The sequence below is a fragment of the Protopterus annectens genome, chromosome 8.part1 (assembly GCF_019279795.1).
Source record: "Protopterus annectens isolate FY-2018-M chromosome 8.part1, PAN1.0, whole genome shotgun sequence".
Taxonomy (NCBI): domain Eukaryota; kingdom Metazoa; phylum Chordata; order Ceratodontiformes; family Protopteridae; genus Protopterus; species Protopterus annectens.
In genome coordinates this window covers 484574803-484597359 of record NC_056742.1, presented here as the reverse complement: position 1 = coordinate 484597359, position 22557 = coordinate 484574803, and the positions used below count along the sequence as shown (strand labels likewise).

At 43.2% G+C, this 22557-nt stretch overlaps 1 protein-coding gene across 1 annotated transcript in view; it reads right to left on the bottom strand.

The window, feature by feature from the left end:
* Nucleotides 1-22557, bottom strand: part of CHD9 (chromodomain helicase DNA binding protein 9) — a 2842495-nt gene that overhangs the window by 1130123 nt on the left and 1689815 nt on the right. The window contains exon 17 of the mRNA XM_044082017.1: nt 10479-10674. Coding sequence (XP_043937952.1) covers nt 10479-10674 — 196 coding nt within the window. The remainder of the gene's footprint in view (nt 1-10478; nt 10675-22557) is intronic.

Genomic DNA, 22557 nt, shown 5'->3' with positions numbered 1-22557 from the left:
GTAAGAGTCTCCTTGTCTCTTGGAAGACCCAAAATGCATTGTCTGAAAATTGGTGTCTGAAAGGGATCAGACCACCATCATCCATAGGCTTAGGATTAGGGATGACAGGTTTGGGTCCATTCTGTTGTGTGATAGTTTGTGATGGTTGCCCCTGGTTAGATGGACAAGAAGGGGGAACCAATATTGTCCTGGCTAAAAGGGTGCCACCAGTAGGAGTTATAATTCTACTATTAAAGTGAGCACAGAACCAACAAGTTAGGTATGTTGTGTTCTAGGCCAGAACAGGTTACACAAAAGGAGTGAAAGTCCTGCTGTGGTGCTTGCCACAGTGGAAACAGTTAACTTTCTCTGACATCAGTTAAACACATGAAAAGCTCCTCAACCAGGTACTTAGCTTTAGATGTCTCCTTTCTCTGTTGCAGACTGACTGACACACTGACTAGCACTCTGCTTCAGGCTATGATAGCAAGAAAGAACTGAGGTTATGGTGCTGGTAGACTTCCTTTACATTCAAAATGTCTTTACATTGGTTAGGGGCATCCACAAGCTTCAAGAGAAGGAGGAGAAAATTCTCTGGTAGTTCGATCAGCCAAGGGCTTCCAATGCAGAAAATCCCATCAGTTATGAATGCAAGGGTGAAACACGAAGAGCATCCAATGTTGTCTTGGCCAAAAAGGTGTCAACAAAAAGTTTTAGTCTTTCTTTTTGGACTTTCAGTAAGACCTTTGGAATTAGAGGTAGTGGAGATAGTAGTGGCCCTTTGGAATTAGACACGCCTGGGGAAATTAACTTCAACCCACCCTGTGGGCAACATTGTACAAGAAGGTTCTAATGACTCACTTAAGTGCTTAGCTAAAATCACAGCCCTACACATGATAGTCCTACTTTTAAAGTGAGCACAGAACCAACAGTTAGGTACATCGTGTTCTGGGTCTAAACATGTCGCACAAAAAGAGTGAATGTCCCAGTGGGGGTATCTGCTTGCCACTGTGGAGATAGTTATTAACTTTCTATGATACTAGTCAAGAAACATATAACACACCCCAATGGAGTACTTAGCTTTACACATAATCTTTCGCTGGTGTGGACAGACCAACACATACTGCTTCAGGCTCTGAATGCAAGAAAGAAGAGAGGTTATGAAGCCAACTCTAATTATACCTGGCCATCTTAAAGTCATTCAGGGCGTCCGCTGGCTTCAGGAGGTAAGGAAAATTCTGTGGTAGTTGGCCTGGCCAAGGGCTTCCACGTCGTGAAATCTCATCAGTTAGGAGTACAATAATAAAACATGAAGAACATCCAATGAGATCTTGGTCAAAAGGGTGTCACCATTCAGAGTTTTGATCTTTTTTTTTGTATTTTTACTAATACCTTTGGAATTAGAGGTAGTGCAGAGAAGGTATATAGAAACTTCCCTTTCCAGTGGATGGAGAATGCACCTGTCCTCCAAGTTGAAGGTCAAGGTGTCCTGGTGCAAAACAGGGGGAGGAGTTAGTTGCTCGCTAATGCAAGTCAATCCTATCTGAGGTGCTCCCTACCTGTGTAGCATGTCCAGGAAGACTTATCTTTTTGGGGTCCATTTGTAAAGGTCCCTGATGGATCTGCTTAATATGTCTGCTAGAGCACTGTCCTGTGATGGAATGCATGTGATGAGGAGAGATGTGCTGTTCTGGATGGCCTGGTCCTAGGCACTCTGTGCTAGTCTACACAACTGGTATGATTTGGTGCCTCTCTGCTTGTTTATGTAAAACATAACTCTAGTGTTGTCTATGAACACTTGCAGATTTGCCTGGTTTCCAGATGTGTGAGAAAACCTCAAGTGGTAAGATGAGAGCCCTCATTTTTTCAGGTTGATGTGCTCCTCTATGAGCCTGGGTTTCCACCTTCCCTGTACTCTGTGGAAACCTGTCCAGGCACCCTAGGCCTCGTCCAACACATCTGTGTAGATTTCCAGAATTGGAGTTTGTGGGTTGAAGGGGAGCCTTGTGTTGAGTTTCACTTGGTCTATCCACCATGCAAACTCTTTCCTGAGACAAGGTATGAGGTTGTTCTGTGTCTATAGGATGAAAGTGTTGGGACCATACTGTTTTCAGATACCAATGAATTCTCATCATGTGCAACCTGGCTACAGGAAGCATTGGGATGACTGCAGCCATGACTCCCACAGCTTTTAGGAGATCCCTGGTTGAGCATCTGTGGAGGGAGGAAAGGTGGTGAAAGTAAGCTGTAAGCTTCTGGATCTTCTCCTGACACAAGTAGGCCTGCACTGTCTTGGTGTCCAGTCTGCAGCAATGGAACACCACGTCCTGGGTGGGCTGAAGGGATGACTTTTTAAAGCTGACGATGAACCCAGACTGCAACAGGAGGTTGAGGGTGAACAGCAGATGCTGCATTAGGATCTACTGCGAGGTAGCCCGGATTAACAGATCATCTAAATAATGGAAAATCTGAATCCCCCCCCCCCCCAAGTACGAAAGAAGGCTATTACTGGTGCTAGGTACTATGTGAATACTTTTGGGGCTGTGGAAAGCCCAAAAGGCAAAACAGTAAACTGAAACAAAGATGCGCCAGTACAAAAACTGAGGAATCTCCTGCAGGAGGGGCAAATTGGAATATACTGATAGGCATTCTTAAGATTCAGGAAGACTGGGTATGCCTGTGAAAGGAGGAAAGGCAGCAGTTTCTATAAAGACAGCATTTTGAAGGTTGGCACTTTTAGGAAAGTGTTTAGAAAACAGAATTCCATTATGGGTCTCCATTGTCCTTTTTTGGAACTAGGAACAGCCTGGCATAAAACACCCTTCCTACAATTTTTACAAGCACAGGTTCTGTTGAATCCATGAACTGTATCTCCTACAGAATAGGTGGTAGAAGCTGAAATTAGTTGTGGGGAGGAGGAGGTATGCCGTTCAATGTAATGAGTTCTTTCCAAGACATGTCATAACCCTTTTTATGATAAAAAAACATGCACTGATCTGTGGTAATCTTTTCCCAGTTTAAGGTGGAATGAGTTAATCTTTGGAGAGGGGTAAGAAAGGACAGAGGAGAAGGGAGATTTGGAAGACAGCCATAGATATTTTTCTGAAAAATGAGGCCTCCCATATATGGGGTCCCGCTGAGATTTCTCTGCAAATCTCTTTCTGCGTGCCTTCTTGTGTTTCTAAACAGGCATGGAGTCTCTTCCAACAAAAAAGTGGGCTTGGCTGGACAGTTCCCCTGGTATCTAGGCAGAGACACAAGCAGAATTTGTCTGTAGTATTTCACTGTCTTGGCAAGCTCCTGTAAAGCTTTAAATGAAAGTTGGCTGCCTGAGGTCTGAACATAAAATTACTGTCTAAAGGTGAGTCAGTAAAAGTATGGCTCTGAAATCATCTGGCACAGGCTGGTTGTGCTACCATGCATATCTGCAAATGTGAAAACTGGTGGCAACTGCTCTGGAAGAAGTCTCCATATCATAACTACATTTTATACTGTGTCCAGCTACCTGAGGGACAACACTCGCTGTGTAGAGATTGAGCCTTAGAAATCCACCAATTACATTGTTTAAACTGTTGAGTATGGGCAACAAGTAATTGGTCATCTGGGTCTGGTAGTCAGTAGCCTTGAATGCCACAGCAGAGTAAGTATAAACCATCTTTCCCCACCTATCCATGGCCCTATTGTCTTTGTCTGAGGGGAGGGCATTGGCATTGGGGAGCAATTTAGAAGGTTTGTCAAACGAGACAGATACTGCAGACGGGTCTGACACAGGGTTCTTGTACAGGAATCTTAGCTCTTCAGGAATTCTGAAAAATGTGTCTGGTCTTTTAAGAGCAGGAGGTTGTGAATCAGCAGCTGTAGAGGGAGACTGGAAAGTGTTCAAAAAGGCCTCCAGAGCTGGAGGGACAGGAGAAGAGGCAGGACTGCCCACTTCCAAAAGGTTGTAATACCTTTGCTAGAACTTTGAAATTTGTTTTGACTCCTACAAGAATTGTACAGTGTTTATAATTGTATCCCAAAAAGAAGCTTCTTCCACTGAGGAGATGAGTCTTCATCTGAAGGAATCTGGTCAGAGGAGTGAATTTGAGAGTGACAGGTCAGAGAATGGTTAGAGTCAGATTAATCTTCTTTTTCAGAGGAGGAGGAGGATGAATCAACTTATTTTCTGAGGGGTAGATGCAGGAGGGAGGGGGGTACAGGAAGGGAACAAGGTTTCAGGGCCATAATAGCCTTGAGCAGGCAGTGAGAAAAATCCATCCATTCCTTCTCTCTAGGAGGAGGAGGAGGGTGAAGGGACATGCTTTGTCATCTGATGCTTTTTCTTTTGTGTGACATTCTCTTAAACCAAACAAGGAAGTTCAGTGCCCTGACGTAAACAAGGAAGTTCAGTGCCCTGACGTACCCCAGTTAACTTACCCATAATCTCTTACATAACTAAAATCTGTGGGATATCTTCTGGTCCCTCTGAAATGATGATTCACAGTTCCTCTTCTCTGACGCGGCAGAATGATCCTCCAAAGCCATACTTGCTTCTGGTAGGGCAGCGGTAGAGGGCATTAGAAGTGGAGATGGATGTACCACAGGTTCTGTAACCTCACAGCGGGTGAGCTGAAATCTGAGAGAACAGACCGAGTGTCAGGCATAGGCCTCTTGAGTTTTTTCTTGTGGGATAAAAGTATGTCAGGAGAGGGAGAATCCACCATCTTGGAGTGGGCCAAACCTTCAATTGTTGGGTGTCTTAAGAAAGTGTTGAACAAAGAAATTGGATCACAAAGTTATGGGCATAAAGGATTGACAAATGGAGCAGGCCTTGTAGTTGTGTTCCACACCAAAGCAGAAAAGACACCAAGTATGGAGGACTTTGTAGGCAATTTGCCTACCATACTCATATTTACCCTTCCTAGCCCACATTTAATACACATACTGCAAAACAATTTAAGCAAGTAAAGGAAGGTTTCCCAACTGGCACTTCTCTATTTCAGGAAACAACCATACCAGCAGCCATGCAATGATCAATTCAACAGGTGAGCAACCTGCGTTTGGGCTAGCTGTAAGACAGTCTGTGGAAATACAGTCGTAAGTACACCTATATACCTCTACACTTAACAAGGTGAGGTCATATGTCAGATGCATGGTTCAGGGCAGGTTAACCTTTGGTAGGCCTACAAGACATCAGCATGGATAACTCATCTGTTTGGGATATTTCAATAGTGATCTCAGTCAAGGACATCTACAGATTTCATGCGCACATCGGGGAAACAAGATATGCTCTAAGGTATAACACAAAAGTAAAACATTTTCATGGACTTCTTTCACTGATGGGCATATAACCTTTAATTGTTTCTCAGAAATGCAATAGTAAGTCAATTATGGGATGCGTTTTGCAAGATGTGACATAATGCTCAAATGGAGATGACAAGAAACAACTGTATAAAAGATTAACCTGCCAAACAGTACATGCATGTATCACAAAAGCTGTAACTAGACATTTAACAAAAAAGCTGTTATACATAAAAGGTAGGAATAATAATCTCTCAAGATAATGATGCTTTTCATAATGTCTTTAAATGTTAATGGTCTCACATTTAAACACAAAAAAGAAACAGTAGTGAACTACATTAAAAAATGTGGAATGCAATAACTTATCACTGTAAAGCCTTTTTATTGATAAAATTGCTGTTTGTACTTTCTCTTATTATCCTGTTCATGAGGGGATCCACAGCCTAAGCCAGCAAGCAATGGAAACAAACAGTACACTCTACTATGGAATGCTGGTCAATCACAGAAAAATACCCACACAAAACAGGCACACACAAACACACCATGCACAAATACTGCCTTCAGAATATAAGAGGAAAGTGGAGTATCCGGTGAAAACTCAGACAAGAGAACCTACCTCAAGAAACACAAGGTGTGAGGCAGCAATGTTAACCAATGCTGCATCACTGTGACACTCAGTTTGTATTACTCTCCAGTACAACACATGATAAAAACAAGTATTTGTGTATGCCCCTCCAATTATTTCATCTCCTGCACAAATTCTCCAACTTTGCTTCTACAATAATTTCTCAGCATTTGTAACTCATACTAGTATAACAGAACGTTCTATTTTCAGTCTTTTTCACTTGCATTTTATCAATGTTCAGCTTAACTTCTCAGTTATACTTTAAAACATTTAACAGCCTTATGAAAAGGTTTGCAATACAGCCCCTATCCAAATCAATGTCACTTCAATTTACATTGGTATTATTCCAATTCAGTCACTCTCAGATTACAGAGTGTTAACAAGCTAAGTTATAATAGTCTGAAAGTGGTCAGTGTTAGATGAAGCAGCATGAATACCTTAAGTTTGATTCTGCTCAAAATGACTGACTTGTTGCTGATACTGAACTGTACTTATCTTCTCTAAACTCATGTTAAAATGGTATTTGTCTAGAAAACAACAGTTGGGTGCACAGATCTACAAATTGCTGTATAATCACCTGTTCCTCAAAATATAACTGGCCATGGCCCAAATGGGATAATCGGAACATGTACTACTGTAGACATCTTAAACTGAATATTTGCTTTTTTCACCTTTTCACCCACTGCTATCCTTGCCACCAAATCTACTGCTTAGAATATTACACTTATGAATTCAAACAAAATATCATCTCCCTATGTGATTTCAATATCCACTGCTGTGATAACATGAAACTAACTCAGCACCATTTTTAACAAATACTTAACTATGTAAACTGTCAGTGGTCTCATCTGGTTCAAAACAATTTTGAAAATGTACAAAAACCCTGAAATATACTACCATACATGACCTAACTGGTTGCCTGCTCCCAAAATTATGTCACACAACCAGAGTGACTACTACCCAGTTGTTATTGTTTGTCTTTCATTTTTTTTCCTGGTAAGGGGTCGCCACAGCGGCACTCCGGTCCGCTAATGATTGGCAGTAGATTTTTACGAAACGCTGAGGTGCCAGCTCGTTGCCCAACCTTCAACGAAGGCATGCCCATTTACGCACGCATGTCTTTTGAACGCTACCCAACCGCGGGGAGGTCATGCAGACTCCACACAGAAGGCATTCTCAAGCCAAGCCGAGAATCGAACGGGAGAACCTCTTGCTGTGAGGTAACAACGCTACCACCGTACCAACGCAGCATCTAGTGACTACTACCCAGTAATATGATGATTTTCTTCTGAAAGCACAAAAATGTAGAGTGCAGTGGCATAGTGTAAAAGTATCAAAAATCATCAGCATCTTTTCCTAATGGAACTGTCATATTAACACGTTCCCCAATAAAAACATTACATTACTGCACTGGAATATTTCATGTATACTGTATTTGCAATACAAATATTTCCTACTTCTGACACTAAAAAGTTTTGTCATCAAACTATATAATCCCCGTAGAGCTCAGAGTACACAAAAACGGAATGCAGTGTATAAAACTTAAAACACATTCAATGGTTGACACAAAACTTTTGTCTAGAAAGGGCAGTTATCGACCTAAACAATACAGATAATCTGAAGGAAAATCTTAATTAAAAACAAGTCCTCTCACTCTGCAAGTTTTTCAGACCCTGTGAAATCGATATAAGAAACACTAGAAAATATTTTTGCAAAACGTGAAAAATACTTCTAAAAACTCCATGTCAAGGTATTTTTGAGAAGATTTCTTCTTGCCATAATCCACAGAAAGTTAAAACCTGAACCTGACTTCTAAAACTATATTCAGAAGCTTCAAATAAGTAAATAAAAAAATAACTAGACTTAAAGCTACAACTGACTTCCTTAAAAGAAAGCTGTAATAATTGTGATTTAAAGGCACCACTCAGTATTTCGGGGAAGCCTGTTATATGCATCTGAAATCCAGTACTTTACACAAAATTCAGGAGAGATGAGGGGTACGCTGTTAGCTAACTGGCTGTAGCCCACTTCTTGGCTGCAAGCATGCATGCACACACACACACATCAAGCTTGACTGAAAGCAGCATAAGTGTCATAAAAAGGATGCAAAATCATAATTTAAAAGTACCACTTTGTATTTCATGTAATGTAGAAATTCAGTAATTTCTGCAAAATTCGGAAAGAGGTATGGCAATCTGTAAATGTCACACACACACTTCATTCAGATGAGTACAGGACAGACTTGCCACCACATCATCTCCTATTTCAGAATAATATCTGAAGTACAAGAGTCTTGCCTTTCTGATAAAGGTACATCTTGTACACTGGACAAAGCAATCAGCGACACTTTCTGCTACTTCAGACTCTGCACAAGGACAACTTACTTGCCTCAGAAACTACTGGCACAAATGAACAGTGATTAATCCCTTTTCTACTTTTACATTAATGCTTCCTAGATCAGATGCTTCCCTACAATCCTTCACTGTTGGGGAATCAGCTTCACCTGCATACTGTGATGTGCATATAACAGGCTTCATCACCTGCATACTGTAGTACTGTGATGTTCATCACAAATCTGCAAATGCATAATTTTACAGCCAACACAGTGAAGCAAACACTTTCAGTTTAAGATACATTAAACTCAGTAAGACAAAATATATTTTTATTCAGACGCTTTGTAAATCAGGAAAAAAAAAACGAAATAATATATTTGGTTTAATATAAGCAAAGCACAATTACTATGGATTTGGCGTTCTTAGACAGTACTTCAAAAATCCCTTTTCTAAACATATAATGGAAGTAAAAAAGACAGGAGAATTACTTCGCCATTGGTCACATATGTTAACAGCATTATAAATAAAGGAAGCAAGAAAATCAAGAAGGCATTGGAAAATTTAATAAAATAAACAAATGTGCTACCAAGGTGTATGTAACTATGTGAGGTATTGCTAGCTATGCTAGGAGAAGTAGGGCACTGGATGTGTAACCTATGCCAGCACAGCTAGCTGGAATTCTGTAAAAAAATATATGTCATTTGTATATCAAACTGATTTGTACAGATGATTGTGTTGAAAAATGCATTTGTAAAGCTGCTTGTGTTAAAAATATACAGTGTGCCCTGCTGGACAGAAAAAGAAATATACATGCATTACTGCAATTGTTTAAACGTATATTGTTAACAGAGGATACTGGAAGAGAAGAGGTTAATCTCAATCCAACTAACTTTGAAAATAGTTTGAAATTAAATTACCTGGCTTAGGCCATACATATTTTATCTTACATTTCTCAATGCAGCCAGAGACAAAGCTTGTACTAGGAAGCTTTCTGTACTGTCTTTGGGGTGAATTAATTGCTACTCTAGAAGGGTGGAGGTTTGAAATTGTTTTGTGACTTCCAGAAGCAGCAACAGATCTGAGCAAGACTGTGTGGTGTGTGTATTATTGACACACATGTGCGAAATCCTGGCAGTTTCTAGCAATGGGGGTAAGCATGGGAACCAGAAGTCAGATGAACAAATGTATGTTATGTTATTCTGTTATCTAGGACAAAAACAACATTTAATACTAGATGAGACTGAAATCTAATTGCAGTCTGTTTTTGAAACCCTCACCTACTTCATCTTGCCTTACTCTAGTAAGTGAACCAGGGAAAAGTAATTCTTTAGATCAGTCAGGAAAATATAGTGAGATTAGTTAAGTACTGTTTTTCTGTATCTGTGCAAATCTATTTGCTTTTGTTATTTTAATATTTCCTGTGAGTGAAACCTCTGGCGTTTACTGTAAACAGATATTTAGTATTTTCATGTACTTTTCTTATTTATTAAATACATTTTCATTTTTTCACTGTGGCTGGTCTTTTAGAGAATATTTTAATCTCTCAGAGTATGTTTATACATTTGGTGACAGCTCTGGCTGCATCTGAAAGCCTTGTTGCTGGTCAAACTACTATTTGTATTAATATTAATTTCACTCAGTCTAATTATGTACCCTTGCAAAAGCCTTAGAGTAGCTGGCTTTGAAGTGTCCTGTGGCGGTGTAACTACCTTACAGTCTGGGCAGAAGGAGGGCATAGCTATGAAATCTGTTCCAGCCTTTTCCAGGAGTGAGTGAGTGACTCTGTGTGTGTGTGTGTGTGTGTGTGTGTGTGTGTGTGTGTGAGAGAGAAAATCAAATCTCAGAGTGTGTGCGTGTGTCAGCTGTTTGGAGCACAGACATGAAGCACCGGTTTCACAGAAAGGGTGCTGGAGGACTTGGCTTGGACACTCGGCCGAGGACTCAACTCTATTGCTGTGCCAGTGGGGAGTCTTAATAGGGACCTGGAGGGAGACAGAGACAGAAATCCAGACCCTGGACTGAGTGTGTTCCCTGTGTGTTCTTAAGGGAAATTGTGTTTGATACAGACAGCTGCATCTGGAAATACTGGGTGTTATCTATTTTTGTTCTAAGTGAACGTTCCTCTCCAGTGCCAGTAGTGAGGATTCAGGCTCCTTGATTACTAGCCTAGAGCAAGGATGTCACAGTGTACATCTTGAAAAAGTCTCATGTATTGCATGACGCACACACAGTGTCTACCAACTACTTTATACACAACTTACCTGTAAATCATTCTGTGGATTCCAGTCAGAATCAAAGATGATGCAAGTGTCTGCTGCTGTCAGATTGATTCCTAGCCCTCCAGCTCTGGTACACAGCAGAAAAACAAATCGATCTGAGTCAGGTTTGCTAAAGCGATCGATTGCAGCTTGCCGAAGGTTTCCTCTAACTCTGCCGTCAATACGCTCATACAAGTACCTATAAGAAAAAAAGTCTGCTTACAACATGTAACTACTTCTATTTTTAACCAACAACATGTGTGTGCCAAAAAGTCTTAAAGAAGAAACTCAGAGCTAAGTGAAGTGGGATTTCTCCACAAAGTGGTCTGCCAATAACCCTTGGTACTTCAAGATGACAGGCTTTGTGGGGACAGGAAAGCACTCCATTGGGTGGGTGGACCAATTTCAGTGAGGAGACCACAGCTTCAGCTTAAATTTCACTCCCCATTCCCTAGAGTAAGGTGAGCTGTGTAAATAAACAGGGTAAAGGAAAGATAAGAGGTAAGATATATTACAACAGTGCTCCTGTTACTCAAATTATCACCAAAATGTCTATCCTCACATAACTGTACTATCTTCTTCATAAGGATCACTGCAGTAGCAGCACCATTCACAACATATCGAAAGAGTACTAAAGCAATTACCTGTCCAAAGAGATGCCCAAACTGGGACTAAGGAGGAAGAGATTACAGCATACCATGGGGAAATGCAGAGTCAAACCTGCCCTACATCCAACTAACATACCCAGCACATGTTTGGATGTTGTAGCAAAAGTGGCACATACTTCCACTTCAAACAGACAAACTTCTATAGTAGCCAGTTATAGCTGGCCTAATGGAATGTGCTTTAGCAGACTACCCAGTAATTTGCCATGACTATTAACAGCAGAAGGTAACAAAACTAGCCAGTTAATTGTATTTGGTTTGTTTGGACATATCTTTCCCTTGAGTTCCTAGCATAAAACAAGTAAATTATCAGTCTGTCTAAAATCCTTAGTCCTGTCCGTGCAATGACTCAGTTGCTTGAGCAAATCCACTACGTGCATGATTATGTCCCCTTCACTTGAAATCGTGGACCGAAAATTGGTAAGAGAATATACTGATTCAAGGACAGTTTTGAAATCACTTATGCTGTGAATGAGTAAGTTTGGATCCCAAGTCTGTCCCTTTGCAAGACTGTACAAGGATTCTTTGGCATTACGGATTGCAGTTCAGATATTCTTTTGACAGAAATAGCCACTAGAAAAAATGTCTTGCAGAAAAGGAATTTAGGCACAAGTTCTTCTATCATGAAGTTCAAGTCCCATAGAGAAGAGACAGGTCCCATGAATGGACTAAGATGAAAAAGATGGGAAACATTGCCAAAAAATTTAAAGGCAATTTTACCTTCTACTGCTAGCAAATGCTTCACAACAAAAGGGATCACAAGAGAACAAAAATATACTACTACTCTCATTACGGTCCCCACTGCTAGCTCATCTACAGCCTACTAAATATCTTTAAATTTACTACCTCCTCCATGCCATTTTTCCCCATAGCACTCCACCTTGCCTGTATTCTTCATACAATCTCTATCCTCTTCTCCTCTCTCGCTACTCACTGCACCCTTTTCTTCAACATAATTTAACTATACCTTACTCTATTTCTGATTGTGATTCTTTCAGCATGCCAACTCTTGATTTCCACTCTGTATAAAATGCGTCTATATATTGTACTGTATCAATGACTCTGTATATAAAAAGAAGTTATGTGCTCACCATAACGTTCCATCTGTGTTGTCCATTTTTATTCCTCCAACAATTGGGTTCAGATGCAATCCTCAGATCAGACTCGACAGTTATTTTCAGCTCGTAGCCACTAACAGGTTCTTGAGCTCCTCCCTTACCCACAATGCTCTATCCTCTAACATACCTCAGATTTTGTTTGCTGGCTTACAGCATAAAGGAAAATATTAGCAACATACTAGAAATCTGTATCTGGAGCTCAACAAAAGGAACAGTGGTTCCCTTATAAGGTCTTGTTCTTCCAGAAGTCATTAGTTCAAAGGTAGGGGATTGGTGGGAGGGACGTTCAGGAAGAATGAAAATGGACAACACTGATGAAACGTTATGGTGAGTACATAACTTCTTTACTGGATGTTGCCCATTTTCATTCATTCCTCAACCGCTGGGACAGTCACCAGCTACCTGAAATCCTGGGAGGACTCTAAGGAAGGATATTCCTGAGCACACTTGAGACAAAGGCTGTTCTTCTCCTTGAGACCAGATCCAATTTGTAATGAGTAATAAATATATGAGTATTAGCCCAAGTAGCAGCCACTCACATATCGTGCATGGATACTCTGGAAAGAAAGACTGAAGATGTTGCTATGGACCTGGATGAATGGGCTCTGAATGGTTTTGGTAAAGAAAGGCCCAATTTGTTATAGACAAAGAATATACAATATACAAACACATGTTTACGGTTACCTTTGTGACTGGCTTGCCCAATTTGGGCTCTGCAAATGAAACGAGGCCAGTAAGGGGCAATGAGGATGACTTTGCTCATCAACAAGGATGCTTTCTGCAGAAAGTTGGGGGATAAGCATACAGGAGACGGGGAGGGTCGTGCAGGAGAGCATCTCTCGATAACTCCCCACAGTGAGGGGATTAGGGCAAAGAACCTACTGTACTTGTTTAGGGGAGACGCAAATAGGTCGCTGCATGGCTGTTCCCACTGACAAAAAAAAAATCACATTTTTTTTGACAGATCACTCATGACGTAGTAGAATGGACCTGCTCAACTTGTCCACTATCACAATGGATTTTCCCAGAATGTGCATTGCTATCAGAAATCAGTTGGAAAAGACTGCCCATTGCCAAACTCAGAGTTTCTCAACATAAGGGGTATCTGGTTCCTCCTTGTTTGTTGATGTACCAAACCACAGGCATACTGTCTGAATCGCAACTCTCCCAGAAGGGAGAGATTCTTGGAAGGCCTGCAGAGCTAAGAGTACTGCTCTCATTTTCAGGACATTGATATGCAAACTGACCTCTTCGGGGGACCACGTGCCTTGGACTGTATTTCTGAGAAAGTGCCCCCCCCCCCACACCTAATCTGGGATGCGTCCGTGGTCGCTATGGCCTTGGGTTGAGGAAGAATGAAGGGATGGCCTTGTAGAACTTGATCCGAGTGGATCCACTGCCAACGGTACCTTTTGCATGCTTGGGTAATTCTTATCTGAGCAGATGTGCTGACGAAGAATGGACCACTGACTTACTAACATCCACTGAAAAATCCTCATATGAAATCCTGCTAGAGGAACTACAACTATAGCCGCAGACATTGATCCCAAGGCTTGTAGGATTAACTGGGCTGAAACTGAGGAGCTGTGAATTTTCCTGACCTGGACTCTGACAGTCTGTACTCTTAATAGAGGACGAGAGGCTGTCACGGATACTGTGTTGAAAATGGCTCCTATGAACTCCAAGGTGTGAGATGGTTTTAACTGAGATTTGTTGCAATTTATGGTCATCCCTAGATGGCAGCAAGTCTGGAGTACCTGGTCTCGACCTCTTATCTGCAGCTGTCTGGTCGGGGCGGTAATGAACCAGTGGTCCAAGTACAGAAACACCCAGAATCCCTGCAGTCTCAAGTGAGCTGCTACTACTGCCATGCATTTGGTGAACACCCTGGGGGCTGTGGTGAGGCCAAAGAGCAGTGCTCTGAACAGGTAATGGCCATCTCCCAGCCAGAAGCATAAATACTCTGTTTATTTTTATGTGATGGCACTTATTCTGAAGGTCTATTGAGGACATCCAGTAGTCCTTGAACAAAAATGGCAGAATGATTGAACCATGACCATCCGGAAAGAATAGATGTGTAAAATGGTCTTACTATAACCATAGATGTCCTCCTCTTCCATGATGTAGTATTCTTAGTGTAGGATTCCCCGCCTCAGGTGACCCGAACGTCGGCTCTACACAAAAGCTTAAGCCTGGCTGCTGTAGGTGTGTGGGACGTCAGAAGTAGGGCCATAAACCAGGGACCTTAAATGTGACGTCTGCATGCACATACCTCAGAACTTGAAGGCCAGTCAGACAGTCCCAAGAGAGTAATAAGTGATGTCAGCTAGATGTCTCAAGTGTCATATGCTGGCTAGTCTGCCCTTGGTGAAGGTAGAGCTTCCTATGCCTAAGTTATTTCCACAGTCCAAGCTAAATATAGGGGGTTGGGAGGGAGGGAAGGAATACTGCAACATGGAAGAGAAGGACATCTATGGTTATGGTAAGCTTTTACACAACTATTCTATGTCCTTCTATTCTTATATTGCAGTATTCTTAATGTGGGGGAGTACCACAGCTTAGTTAGTGGGAAAGGTGGTGACAGAAGTGGAAGATTCCAGAAATCCCTGCAGGATTGCTCTAGCAAAGCCTGCCCTGGCTCTGGAGACATGGTCCAATTTGTAGTGTTTAGTGAAAGTGTGAATAGTGGACCAGGTGGCTACTTCCAGAATGGATGTTGTGTCCAAACCTTTGAGGAAGGCTTTGGAAGTAGCCATGCCTCTGGCGGAGTGAGCTCTCACCCCTTGGGGTAAGTGCTTGCCATGGTGCGAGTAGCAGAAGGAAATGGATTTTCTGATCCAACATGAAACAGTGTTTGGAGACTGCCTTGCTCAGAGCTCTGGGATGGAAGGAGATAAATAGTTGGTTAAATTTTCTGAATGACTTAGTTTTGTCTAGGTAGAATCTAAGTTGTCTGTGTACATTCAGGGAATGGAGAATCCTCTCACTACTGTTAGCTGGAGAGGGGAAGGTAGGTAAGGTAGGTGAATGGGTTGATTTAAGGACAGTTCATTGACCACTTTAGGCATGAAGGAAGGGTTAGTGCATAGGGTCACCCTATCCTTGTGGAAGGTAGTGTAGGGTGGGGCAGGCCATGAGAGCCTGTAACTCTGACACTCTCCTAGCAGAAGTACTGGCCACCAGCAGGACAGTTTTCCATGTACACATTTGTAAAGTAGCAGAGCTAGCTGGCTCAAAAGGAGCCAGTGTTAGTTTTTCCAGAACAAAGTTGAAGTCCCAGGGTGGTGGGATGGGTTTTCAGGTGGTCTGATGTGTAAGACCCCTCTCTAAGGAAAAGTTTTACATCCAGCCTGGATAGCAAAGGGGGGTCTAGAGGTAGGCAAGCTGAAATGGCTGAAAGGTGGACTTTCACTGAAGAGTAGGAAAGGCCATCCTTAATGATTCACACACATAAGCAAGGACTAGGGATGGGTCTGCCTGACCGGGGTCCCTGTCCTTATGTAGGCACCATTTTGAGAATCTCTCCCATTATGATACATATGATTTCCTAGTAGCAGGTTTCCTGGCCTCCCTCAGGACTGTAAGCACATCCTCTGAGTTGTGGTGTCTGAAAGGGATTAGAAGTTTATCACCTAGTGTGTTCAGCCTAACATCTGTTGGTGAGGGTGAATCAGAGTTCCCTTTTGTTGTGCGAGTAGGTCCACCTTGTGGGGTAACTTGTGGTGATTCCCTTGGTTAATGAGAGAATTACGGGGAACTAGTGTTGCCTTGGCCAGTAGGAAGTCACCAGCAAGATTTTTGGTTTGTCCTTCCTGATTTTCAGTAGGACCTTTTGGATTTGTGGGAAGGGTGGAAAAGCATAAGGAAACAGTCCCTTCCATGGAATGCTGAAGGCATCCACCCTCCAGGCAAGTGGAGAGTAATCCTTGGTGCAGAATTTGTTCAATTTTCTGTTCTGGAGGGAGGCAAACGGATCCACTTGAGGTGTGCCCCACCGGTGGACAATGTCTAGAAAGGTCTCTCTGTTCAACATCCACTCGTGCTGTAGAGAGGATGTTCTGCTGAGAATATCTACTTGTTTGTTGTCCTGAGAGGGGATGTATGAGGCCTGCAGGGTCAAGTTGTGCCTGGAGGCGAGGTCGCAAATGTGTATAGTTAGCCTGCAAAGGAGGTAAGCTCTGGTCCCTCTGTTTGTTGAGATATCACATTACTGTGGTGTTGTCTGTGAATATTTGAAGGGGGGCCCAGTTGGAGAATAGGAAGAAAAGCCTCCAGGGTCAGAACTGCAGTCATTTTCCTTACATCGATGTGCTTCTTTTGAAGGGTAGGATTCCATGCCTCCTGTACCCTGAAACCTTTGCAGGTGGCTCCCCCACTCTACGTCCGATGCATCCGTATGCATAAGTTGGGTTGGAGAGGGGATTTGGAGTGGTAGTCCTGGGTTGTGAAGGATTTGTTGAATCCACCACCTTAGCTCTGTTTTGAGACAGGGCAGAATGGGAATTTGTTGCTCTAGGGAGTGTCGGTGTTGTGACCACAAGTTTTCCAGGTACCAGTGGAAGTTCCGCATGTGCATTCTTGCTAAGGAAAGTATAGGGATGGTGGCTGCCATCAGCCCCAGGAGTTGCAGGAATTGTCTTGCAGATGTGAGGAGCTAGTAAAAGGTTTTGGAAGGGACTGAAGAGTGACAGGACTTTGTCCTGGGGAAGGAAAGCCCGCATCAGGTCTGTCCTGATCCTGCAGCCCAGAAAGATTTTGTCTTGCTGCAGGAGTAAGGAGGATTTGTTTAAGTTGAGGGTGAAACCCAGGTTTTGTAGAAGGGAGGTGATGAACCTGAGATGATTTTGGAGGAGGTCTTCTGTTTCTGCTAGAAGGAGAATGTCATCTAGGTAGGGACAGATCTGGACACCTTTGGTCCTGCAGTAGGCAATGGCTGGGGCTAGGCATTTTGTGAATACCCTGGGTGCAGTAGACAAACCAAAGGGCAAGGCTGTAAACTGAAAATGAGAGCGGGGCCCAGTAAAACTTAAGAATTTTCTTTTGGAGGGTTTTATGGGAATACGGAGATAAGCCTCCTTTAGATCTAGTGTGGCCATGTAGGTCTTGGCTGGGATTAAAGGGAGAAGAGTTTGAAGAGATAGCATTCTGAATGATGGTACTTTTAGGAATTGGTTAAGGAAGGATAGATCCAGTATTGGTCTCCAAGGCCCATCTTTTTTTGGGGACCAGAAAGAGTCTCGAGTAAAATCCTTTTCCTTCCTGCCCTGGAGGGACAGGTTCTATTGTTCCTAATCTCTAGAGGTCTAGTAGAATGTGAGGAAAGAGGTGGATTTGATTTTTGTGTGGTAAGGGGATGGGCGTTGGGATGGGTTTTCCTTCCAAGAAAGGAAGTATCCATTTTGAATTGACGGACAGTACCCATTGGTCTGATGTGATGTTTTTCCAAAAGGGGAGGCAGTGGGACAGGTGGGCAGACAAAAGTAGATGGGCAAGGCGGTCAAGCATTGATGGGCGCACTTCTATCCTGAAAAGGCTCTCTTGGAGTAGGTTGAGAGGTAGCAGGTCTGGAGTAGGTTTGCCTCCTGGTTCATCTCCTGTCCCTGGTACAGGAGGGGGTGCCAGAGGAAGGAGTTCTCCTGACAAAAGTTTTTGCAGGATAATTCCTGTAATACTTAGGAATAGGAGACACAAGCAAATGTCTGATGTCCTGCAGAGCCTTACTTTTCTCCTGCAGGTTTTCAAAAAGTTCTGCAGATTGTTTGACAAACAAAAAGTTATGGTCTAACGCGGCATCCATAATTTTAGATTTGAAATCCTCTGGGAGTGGTTGTAGGTGAAGCTAAGGGTATCTGCAGAGAACTGAAGCATAAGCTGCAACCTAGCAGAGGCCTCTGCAGCATCATAACTGCACCTAATGGAATGTCTGGCTACTTGACAAGACAGTGACAGTTTACATGCTATCTCAGATTTGGTAGGGTAGTCAGGGGTGGCAGCCAAGAGACTAAAGGCTTGTGAAACTAGGTCCAGGGCATATGTACCATGTGTGTTTGGTAATTAAAAGCTCGGAAGGCCAGGGTGGAGGAGGTGTACACTTTTTTCCCCAAGCCTGACCATGCTTTTGCTATCCTTATCAGTGGGCAGAAGAGATGCTGAAGGAATCAGTCTGGATTACTTTTCAGGAGAGAGAGCAATTACTGCAGGGTCTGCCAGGGGAGGCTTAACTAAGAATTTTTGGTCATCAGAACCTGTCTGGTCTCTTAGGAGCCGGTGGCTGTCAGTCTGGATTCTTGGATGCAGAGACGAAAGCATCCAGATAGGCAGGTAAGATAGATGGGATGGCTGATGGGGAGGGTGATTCCACTTGAAGGAGTTTAAAATACCAACTCTGGGTGTCAGTCATCTGGGTAGTGTCCCACTTGAAGTATTCTTTCATCTTTGTAATCAGTTCACCAAAGGTAATAGTCTTTGGTGGGGAGTCCCCTTCAACGGATTCCTCATCTGGGGAATAGTATTCCAGAGGAGAGACAATTTGTGAGGCATAAAGAAATAGACTCATCAGAAGATGAGCAGTAAGGTTCTAAATCCTCCTCTCCTTCTTGTGTAGTAGGCAAGGGGAGAAAAGTGGCAGAGGCAGGCCTAGAAGTAAGCACTGGAATAGTGGAGGGGGAAGAGGCCTAAGAGCCATAAAAGCCTGTATCAAGGAATTAGTAAATGATTGCCAGTCAGGGACTCTCTCAGGAGTACGAGTCAGGTGTTTGTTTTTTTTTGTTTTCGCTTAGATGGTGTAGGCCTGGGTTTTGGTAATGGCGTCTCTGTCGGTCGTCCAACTGTTTCTGGTTCCCCTTCAACATCAGCAGGGACCTACATCTGTGCTGTCTCCGAGGACGCGCATGCCGTTACTTCTGAAGTGGCTTCCTCGGTGGGAGCTGTCAAGCAGACGGTTCAATTGGACAGCCCTCAACCCGTAGATCGGAAGCTGGCAGGCCATCTGATGGCGGAGAGGCAACAGAGGTAGTCCTGGAAACTTTGGCCTTTTTCCGTGGTGGTTCAGTCGAAATGGCCGATTCGGGATCCATCCTGAATGCAAGCGTTTTGAGTTGCTGGTTCTCTAAATACAAGTTGAGGGCGGCTAGATAGCTATGAAGGGTCTTTGGAACAAAAGATTGGCAAATGGAACAAGCAGTATGGTTGTGTTCCTTACCTAGACAAAAGACGCAACGGTCATGTGCATCTTTATGCGGTATTTGACGCCACCAATGGCATTTGCCATTCTTAGCTGACATCGGCTAATGATAACTACAGCTATCCAAGCTCAAACAAAAGAAACGGAAAATTTCCCCAACAGGGTACTTAGCTTTTTAGAAGTCTTCGATAGTAGGAGCAAAGCAATCAATGTGACATCGTCTGTGGCTGACAAGTTCTGGGGTCTGTGCATGCAGATGTTACATTTAAGGACCCTGGTTTACGGCCCTATGTGTGATGTCCCACACGCCTACAGCAACCAGGCTTAAGCTTTTGTATAGGAGCCAAAGTTCGGGTCGCCCGAGGCGATGAATCCCACACTAAGAATACTGCAACATAGGAATAGAAGGACATCCTGGTGTGCTGATCTGATCTGTTCAGACAGCTGAGATCCAAAATCAGTCTCCAGTCCCCTGTTTTCTTTAGCACTAAAAAGAATTTTACGTTCTGGATTCTATCTGGTCTGGTGGGACCTCTTAGATGACTCTCTTCTTTTAGCAGCTTTTGCATTTCTAGTGCTACTGCTTTCTTCTGAATGGGTAGAACATCGAGAATTTTGCAGACAGATGGAGTTAGGAATTATAAAACCTCTGGAAATAATCTTCTGAACCCGTGTATCTTTAATAACGTCTAGCCAGGCTCGCTGATGCCAGAATAAATTACCCCTGAATGCCTTCAAAAGTGGACAATCTGGTCTCCTTTCAGGAATGCTGGTAGGGTCTGTCGGAGAAGGAATTTCTGAACCCCTGGTTCTGCAGGCCTGCTCTACCACATGGGCAGCATCTTTCATTTGAGTTTCCCCCCTCTGCCCCTGGGGGAACTATCTCCTCATGGAACTTGGAAAGGGCCCAGGGACTTTCTGAAACGCATTTCCTGACCTCCTCGTGGATTAATGGAAAAGATTCTTTGAGGGGCCAAAAAATATACTCTCACTCTAGAGAGGGTCTTTACATCTTGCTTGCACCTGGAGTGTCTCTCTTCTACCTCAGAGCCAAACAAAGAAATTCCATCAAAAGGTGCATTGACAAAGGAAGATTTGAAGGCCTCTGCAAAGTCACATAAGCACATGCAGGAATGCCTCCTAATGGAAATGCCTGAACCCACAGCCCTTGAGGTACATTCAACTGCATGAGAAATGAGCCTCATGGACAAATTAGTAATCGACTGTAGGGTAGCCGACTGCGAGGTTGCAGAAGACTAACCCTCAGGAGCACTGGTCTCAGAGAGGGAATTTGAAAGTTCCTTAATCAAATCCCTCTGCAATCTTGTGAAGTGTGCCAAATAATTTAGTGATGTGATTGCAAAGGTCGCTGAAGCATACACACACTTCCCAAATCTGTCCAACAACCTTGACTCCCTGTTAAGGATATTGACAGAACTCTGCTCTGTGAGTTCTTTCTTGGTGGCTGCCACCACAACCAGGGATCTATGGGTACTCCCTTGCTCCAAAATTCCTTTCCAGCAGGTGGTGCCAAAGCCAAAATCCAATCTGGTCTTTTGGGGATTGGCTCAACTGTGTCTGGTTCCTTCCATAACTGCTTACAGATCAAATCAATTAGCTTGTCAGCGGAGGAGTCAACCAGGAGACAGATGGTCCAGACCCAAAGGCCTCCAGTAATACGGATTCCTCTTTGGAAGGGTTATCGGTAGACCAACCACCCCTCTGCTTAAGGTTCTTTAGGATGTCTGCAAATGAGACATATTTGGGTGGAGATCTTGGGGACCCCTCCCCGGTACTGAAATCGGTATCTTCAGTGATGGATTCCAGAGGGGAGTCCAAGTGCCTCCTCTTGCACTTCCTCTTTCAAGGGATTCTTTGGTGGGGTGTTCCAAAAGTAGTATCAGAAGAAATAATACCCTACTGGGTAGCCTGGAGACTTTGAGCTGGCTGTTCCTGTGGAGTGGAATGATGGGGCTCAAGATGCACAGACATATGGGATCCACAGGGGGAGATCTGAGTGGGGAGGAACAGTCAGTCCTGCAGAAACAGAAAACACTCTATCCACCACCTCAATGGCAAAACACTCCTGGGAGAAGGAAGTCAACATACCCAAGAAGCCAAGCTTCCCATCCATTGGCTCCCCCCTGCCCCGAAGGCAATCCACCAGACGCAGAGATTGCAGCTGAGCTATCCAATTCTGAAGCTTCAAGGGGCAGACAGCTGACAGATTCAGAGTTGATACTAACACCTCAGATCCAACAGGGATGCTTCAGCTCCAAGAGTCATCCAGCTCCGAAGCACTTGGAGCTGGTGCCCTCAGTGAAAGCCTTGGAGCCAAAGATACTATGACCTGCAGATCTGAAACAGATGGTCCTGGAAGACTTTGATCCAAAAGCTCTGAAATGAAAAGTCGGATCAGAGAAGGAGTTGAGAGCGGTGGTATAGTATTACTAAGGGCTTTCTGACCCAAGGGGGTAGGAGCCAGAACAACTCCCATCTGAATCTACACCGAGAGAAACTTCCTCATCATTTTATCCACATCAGCTCAGTCAGGCTTCTGGAAGAAAGAGATGTTGCCATTGAGGGAGACCTGGAGTGCCATCAGGATTCCAAAAAAGGAGATGGTACCTGAGAGGGTATCAAATTCATGGTGGGAGAATAATGAGTCCTAGGTAACAACTTCGGATCCAAAAGGATACGATCTGAGAAAGTCTATTTACTTTCTGACAGTGACTTCGGGGAAGGAACAGGCATCAGATCAGCTTTCTTAATTTCTTTTTAGGAGGTTCTTTCATCGGATGTGAAGATGAGGTTGAGGATCCAGAAGGAAATGAATGTTTACCAGAAAGCTAATGTTGCTTAGGTTCGAGGGGCTGAGCCCCGGATAGAACTTCCGAAAAGGAGGAAAGCAAAAAACCTTTTAAAATCAGTTTGTTTTTCCTGTCTACAATGGCCCTAGGATTAAATGACTTGCAAATTTTGCAATCTGTTTAAAGGTATTACGGGCCTAGGCAAGAGATGCAGAATGCATGAGAATCAGAAAGCAGTAACTTGTCATCACATTTCTGACATCTTTTTAAACCCTGATGGATTTTCACACATTCTTAATGTCGTTT